General features: G+C 54.4%; 1 protein-coding gene across 1 annotated transcript; it reads left to right on the forward strand.

Annotated features, from left to right (window-relative positions):
• Positions 1 to 1153: 1153 nt before the first annotated feature.
• Positions 1154 to 7025, forward strand: SAE1 (SUMO1 activating enzyme subunit 1; the record flags this gene model as incomplete). The annotated part of the gene is made up of 7 exons (XM_009698727.1): positions 1154 to 1265; positions 2114 to 2287; positions 3198 to 3340; positions 3560 to 3659; positions 5275 to 5380; positions 6022 to 6166; positions 6956 to 7025. Coding segments are annotated over 7 exons (850 nt in total), but the record flags the coding sequence as incomplete, so codon positions are not given.
• Between the last annotated feature and the right edge of the window lie 52 nt (positions 7026 to 7077).

A 7077-nucleotide genomic window follows, 5' to 3' on the forward strand; every position in this document is an offset into this window, starting at 1 on the left:
TCAGAGAGGGGTCGGTGGTGGGTACGTAAGCATATAGGGGGTCTATAGGGGCTTGTGGGGATCTGTGAGGTGTCTGCCTGACCTCTTGCAAAACTCGGGCTTAGCCAAACTTGCTGTAGTGCACATTTGGGTGAAATTTGTGCCTGTTGGAATTGAAGATGGGAGAAAAAAGAAAAGATAAATGGCTTCTGGTTCGTTCCCAGCTGGAACTGCAAAGCATCTGCTCCTACCTGCCAGTTCCTGGGTCTTTCCCTGCTAGAAATCCTCTTGCTCAACTCCTATTTTGTCTAGAAGGGATTTTTTTTTTGTTTGTTTTCAGCTTTCCAGTTATTTTTTGTGGTCCTTTTCTGCAACCCATCCAAATTTCTGCCCATTTTGAATTTCTTGGGCGTTCCCCAGGAAGATGCGATGGGGTTTGTTCAGGAGAACATGGAACAGCCCCAGAATGTGAAGATGAATGCAATGATGTTGCTGGATGTAGATAAAAATGAGTGTGAAAACAGGCCAAAAAAAGCAGGAGTCTCTCTGTTTAACAGCTGGCATTATTGCTCGGTGCTGACTAAACTTGATTTTGTCAGAAAACTGATACAGACTAATCAATAACAGACTTCCAAAGTGCCTGTGGAGAAATATCTAAATGATAAAAGGTGAGGAAAATGCATTGCTGAGTTGTTCGGAAAGCTTGAAACCTGCGTGCAGTTTTGTGCTGGAATAAATATGCACAAAAATGCATTCATTTACCATTAATTATAATTTATCCACATCCTAGCACAACTCCAGCCCTCAGCCCTTTTTGGGGGGGCTATTGGGAACCCCAAAGCCTGCGTTGTAATGAATCTGCAACCTCCCCCGCCCTGTTCGCTGAAAAGCAGCGCAAGACTTTGGTCTTATTCCTTCTTCCAAAGCTGCAAATGCTCTTTTTCTGTGAATTTTCCTGAATTACCTGCTCCTGACAGCCTGCATGTTTCTCTCTTCACTTCCAAATTGTGTTAAACCTGCTTTTTCCCAGGCAGGGATTCTGAGGAGCGCAGCTTTCCTGTCCAGCCGTGTTTCTCCACTGTGTTTTCCTTCCAAACGCCAATTCCCCTTCACCTCAACCCCTTGGAGTCACTCCAGCCGAGCCATTAACGTTGACTGAGTGTTTCTGCCACAGGTTACGAGCCTCCCGGGTGCTCCTGGTGGGGATGAAGGGTCTCGGAGCAGAAGTGGCAAAGAATCTCATCTTGGCAGGAGTCAAAGGCTTGACCATGCTGGACCATCAGCAGGTGAGCAGCTTGCAGCTTTGGTTAGCAAAGCTCCCAAACCCTCCTGGTGCGGTATGGTGCCAATACTGGAGAACTTGCCCACTGCTTTTTGGAATAAATATAATCTTTGGGGTAAGATTACTCCATTTTGGGGCATGTAGAGTTTGCGTTTCCAGTTGTTCTCGTGGCAGCGAAATCTCAGGCTGCGCTCCTCCGCCTGCTTTCCAGCTGGGGGCTGAACTGCAGCCTCCCATGTCTCTTTCTGGACATCCTCAGGTGCTGCACCCCTCTATGAGAGGCCAGCTTATTTCTGGGGATGTGTGGCTTTGGCGTTAGCAGCTCTCCACCCAGCCTTCTCCCGTCTGTCTCTGTCGGGACAGCCCCTTCCCGTGTTTATCTGGGGCTGGCAGGTGTGCATGAAGCAGATGTGGGGCTCAGAGCTCCTGCTGTGAGACTTGTGGACCCCGAAACCCCTAAACAGACTCTGTAGTGGGTTTTAATTCCCGATCCGGAGCTTTGTGCCCTGCGGCAAACGTCGCTGGCTGAACATGTTACTCACACGAGCGTGGCCTCTAGGTCACGGCACGGCGTCTCCTCTGGCGCAAGAGGGAGCTGCGAGCTCAAGAGCTCGGAGAAGCAAGTTGCAAAGCTGTGGGGAATTGAAGAACAGTGCAAAATAACCAGGGATTTTTTTTCCTCTGGTTATCTCGCGATGAGTTTTCCTGCAGTGAGGATGGCACCGCTTAGCTGTTCCCTTCTAGGCATGAGTTCCCGCTTGTGCAGCACCCACTGTAATGATCCCTGGGGGCGTTTCCCACCCTGCCTGAGTCCATGGGAAGACTCATCTCTCCATTTTTCTCCCGTTTCAGGTTTCCCAAGAGGACACAAGAGCTCAATTCCTCGTCCCTGTGGGTTCCTTGGGCCGCAACAGAGCTGAAGCCTCGCTGGAGCGGGCGCAGAACCTCAATCCCATGGTGGACGTAAAAGCTGATCCTGAGAGCGTGGAGAGCAAGCCCGAAGAGTTCTTCACCCAGTTCGACGCAGTACGTGCGGCGGGGGGAGAGAAAGGTCGGAGGAGAAGGGGCTTGCTGACTTAGTAATAAGTCTCCACACTAATTGCTCTTTTATTCTGATCGCGTTAGCGCTGAGGGCGTCTATCCTTGAGCTGCAGGCAGCTGCCTGCCTGTTATCAGCCTGCGTTTTCGTGCTGCGGTTACAGGTTGAGCTGCCTGACTTCACAAACGGCATCTGTTCCCCTTCTGGTCTCCTCCGTAGGTCGCATCGGGCAGCACCTGCCTTCTTTTTTTGGGGGGGTGGGGGGAGGATGTGATGGGGCTGGTGGTTGTAGGAACCCCAACCAACGCAGCTTCTCAATTCAGTGTTCCTGCCGGATGGTGAAAAATCCATCAGCGGCTCTGAAAGCGAGGGGAGGAGGAATGCATCCAGGTCTTGTAGCTCCTGCGGGTCAGCTGCCTGCTCTTGCCTTTCCTGCCTGACCGCAGGGTGGTAGGAGCTGTTGAGGGGAACGTAAAGCGCTAATTATAATAAGGTGACCCTGTGGGGAGCTACCCACAGGGTACGTATCCTGCTCAGCCCCCAGGATAGACAGGCCCCGAGTTTTAAAAATATCTGTATTTAGCTTCACCCCCCCAATTCCCACCAAAATTATCTGGAAACGGGATGCCGTATCCCCTAACCTCCTAATTATCCCCAGAGTGGAGGCTGTTGGAATTAACCCATGTGAATGGGAAGGGAAAATTGATAATTACCCCTGAGCATTGCGCCCCACTGTGAATGAAACAGCAAATCTACCTGGAACCTTCCCCGCTGCCCCAGGAAAGCAGGGACGATTTCACACCCCCCCCCCCCCAGGGCCGTTCCCCCCCCCCCCCCCCCAATTCCCTTCTCGTGGGGTTACTGCAGCGGGGTAAACGTTCAACTTTCTACCTGCAGGTCTGCCTAACTGGCTGCTCCCGGGATGTTATGGTGAAGATTGACCAGATTTGCCACAAGAACAGTGTCAAGTTCTTCACTGGCGACGTTTTCGGCTACCACGGCTATATGTTTGCTGACCTTGGGGAACATGAATTTGTGGAGTGAGTTGGGGGTCTCGGGGAGCGGATGGCGAGAGGAGAACCGGCCCTGCAAGACGGGCATTGGTGTTTCAGCTGCCTTCACCCACTTGGGGAGGCTGCCTGCTTTCAGGACCCTGGAGATTTTAAATCTTTAAAGGGTCATAAAAGACTGTTTGACGCTGTGCAGCACGAATGAGGATTGTGGATTCTCAAAGCGAGCTCAATTTTTTTCCTCCGTAGAGAGAAAACCAAGGTCGCCAAAGTCAGCCCAGGCATGGAAGATGGGCCGGACACCAAAAAAGCCAAACTCGACTCGTCAGAGACCACCATGGTGAAAAAGGTGAGTGGAAAAAGAAAAAAACAACCCTGCAGAGACCTCCGAGACCCAAAGCGCCTGTCGGTTTGGCAGAGGGAGAGCCAGAGGGGTTATCCAGGCAGCTCAGCTGTGTTAGCTGCAGCAGGGTGACTTCTACCGGCTTCCCGGGTGAGCTTTTGGCATCTTGCTGGCTGGATTTTGCTGTTCCCTCCTTGCTGAGAGGTGAGCGCTCGCCGTGCTTCCTTTAAGCCGAGTCATCCCAGAGAGGGTTTTTTTGGGGAGGGATACCCCACCTCCCCCCAAAACTCTGGGTGCTCCCACCTCACTGTTTTGGTTTTTTTCTGTCTTCTGTGGCTGTACTGGTATAAAGCACTTTTATACTGGTTTTGGTGGGGGAAGGGGAGTTGTAACAGCCTTAACTGGGGGGCTCCAGCTTTTTGTTTGTCAGCCAGGCCATAAAAGCAGCATTGTTGCTGCTGTCAACTGATAGCTGAGCTCCCTTTAAGTGCGACTCCTGAAGGTTTTCCATGTCTTGGGGGGACGAAATCTGCTCCAAAGCAAAACCTTTTCACATTTAAATGCCTCCGGCCTGGGCATTGTTTTGGTCTCCCAGCTGGAAATTTAACGGAGGAGTGGAAATCCCCTCGACTTTATTGGGCTATGAGGAGAATGTGAGCTGAGCCAGCAGATTAACGCCCTTTTGTGTCCCTTTCACTGCCCCCCGCCACCGCTTAGAGGGTGCAGCTTCCCCTCGGAAGGTCTGGGAATATTCCCCGGATGCCGATCGAACCAGCTGTCACCCTCCTGTGATTTGGGGGCGGGGGGGGGAGAGCAGTGATTCCGAGCACCACGGGTTCAGATACGGCGAATTCCTCCAGATCTGTCTCTGAGATGCCAGAGCCCGCGTGCCGAAAGAGGGCTGGGGCTCTGCCAGGCCTTTCCCTGTATCCCTGCCGGAGCAGGCGGGCTTCACGTCGGGGAGTGTTTCAGACTCCCTCATTTAATACCACCAAGGTTCGGAGCCGTTTTTTCCAAAGACTCCAGAGTTTACGCTCAGTATAAAGCCCATCCCATCCTAAGCTCCGACGCCAAGGGCTATTAGTGTTACCTTAAAATGTTTTAATTAGGAGAGTGGGTCGCTGAGACGTCCTCCCGTTGGGTTAAGCTCTGTGGAGATGCCATCCCAAGGGGTTTTGCGTCCGGACACCAAGGTCCTTGTGTGAAGATCAGGGCGATCCCGCTCTCCTCCCCTCTCCCTCCTGCCCTATGTGGAAAAAAGCCGATTATTTTCCCGCTCCTGCCACCCGGCTCTCATGCTCATCCCCGCTGCCATGCCAGGGTCCCCTTGCTGAGGTAAACGGGGAGGGCGGGACAACGGAGGCGAGAGCTGGCCACCACAAACGGGCGGCAGTGTGTTGTCTTCCCCGTGATGAAGAGGAGGAGAAAGCGGCTTTTGTTTCCCGGCCCTCAGCGTCACCGCTTGCTTCTTGACCTCATCTCAAAAGGGACCCTCGTGCCATTGAGACGGGGCTGGGGGGATCAATGCTGGGGTGCCTTGCCAGGGGAGGGGGGAAGCTTCTCTCCACCCTCGTGGCGAAGGAACCCCCTCCGTCCACCAACACCTCCTCTCCCCTTGCAGCGGGTGGTTTTCTGCCAGCTGAAGGAAGCCCTGGCCGTGGACTGGAGTGGTGAGAAGGCGAAGGCGGCGTTGAAACGCACCACCCCGGATTATTTCCTCCTCCAAGGTAAGTCCCTGCCTCTTAATTCCTGACCTGCCGGCATTGGGGAAGTTCGGCTTTGTCCGGTCACCCAACCAGGCGTGCACTCCACGAGATTTGCCGCGGCAAGCGAGCGTGACTGGCTTCCTGTGGTGAAAACGAGCTTTTGATTATTTTTGTTGTTGGCTTTGAGGTTTTTTTGTGAGCTTTACCGTAACAACAGGGAGCTAAAAATACCTGGGCGACTGGAAACAGCCCTCTCCCTGGTACGGAAGCACCCCGCCAGCCCTCGCCGCACGTCTTGGGTCCCGTTTACTTGTCTCTCCCTTGCCGTAAGCTTTCGGCTCCGGTGGTGGCTCCTGCCGAGGCATCTGGGGAAAGCCAAGCCACCCTGCGACGTTTCTGAGCCTGGCTCTTCCTTTAGGAAGAGCTGGGAGTACTGGCCAGCCAGATGAGCTTTGCCAACTTTGCCATTGCTTTGGGGGCACCGATAGGTTGAAGGCTTAACCGAGGAGCTCCTAAAAAAAGAGACAGGGAGCTGCTGCTCCCCTTGTCTTCTCCCAAATTGCCAGCAAAGCCATATGGCAAAGCTCCCAGCAACCCCTCAGCTGTGTGCCAGCACCCGGTGCCGGCAACTGGGTGACTCTCCCTCTCTCCCCCTCTCCCAGTACTGTTGAAGTTTCGGACAGATAACGGCCGGGATCCCTCACCCCAAAACTACGCCGAGGACTCAAAGCTGCTGCTCCAGATTCGCCACGATGTCCTGGAGGCGCTTGGGGTCGGTGCCGACCTGCTGCCGGATGAATTCGTCAGGTGCGGTGGGGAGCCGAGCACAACACCGGTGCCTCCTTAGCCATTATTGCTCCTTTCCCGCTGAGTCGCTGGGTGCCGGAGAAGCTGTGGCAGCTCCCGACACTCATTTCACCGTGAATCTCACCGGGAGGACGATGGCAGTGACCTGAGCTGCCGCCTGCCCTGGGTGTCCTTGCTTTTCCTCTGGGTCATCCTCACCGGGGATTAACGGCTTGGTGGAGGAGGTTCACCGCCTTCCCCAAGGCCTTTGGTGCTGTGGGCTTGACGCTGGGCCAGATACCGGCTCACTGTGCCGGCAAGATCCCGAGCAATCCCAGCTGGCTCCACTGGGACCTTGGGACTGCAGCGATGTAGAGAAACCCCCCCGTCCCCGTCCGCACTGCACGTGTCCTCACGGTGACGCCAAAGCCTGGTATCAACCCCAGGAGGGTCCCTCTCACCCCCAACACGTTCACCAGGAACTCCCCATCCCTGCCTACATGTTGCCACACGCTGCCCACCAGGAATGGCGGGAATGTGCCGTGGCAGGGGGACGGACACGCAGGGCCGGCATTTTGAGGCGCTTATTTTTAGCAGGGTGGCACGAAGCACACTGGTGGGACACGCTGGTGTCGTGTCCCTGTCACCGCCGGCTGCTTTTTGGGGGAGATGGGGAAACATCAGTGTTTTAGGGAGACCAAGAAGGTGTTTTGGGTGTGGTTTTTTTTTTTTTTTTGGTTTTGTTTTTTGGGGAGGGGGAGCCACGACTTCTCCGGGCTTTGCTGTTGAATTTCTCTCCCTTCCTTCCAGCTACTGCTTCTCCGAAATGGCTCCTGTCTGTGCCGTGGTCGGAGGCGTCCTGGGCCAGGAGGTGGTCAAGGTAGCAGCTGGTTTTTGGGGGGGATGGGGGGGGGGGAGTGACGCTCGGGGGG

This window comes from Cariama cristata, unplaced genomic scaffold, assembly GCF_000690535.1.
Source record: "Cariama cristata isolate BGI_N322 unplaced genomic scaffold, ASM69053v1 scaffold32350, whole genome shotgun sequence".
Lineage (NCBI taxonomy): Eukaryota > Metazoa > Chordata > Aves > Cariamiformes > Cariamidae > Cariama > Cariama cristata.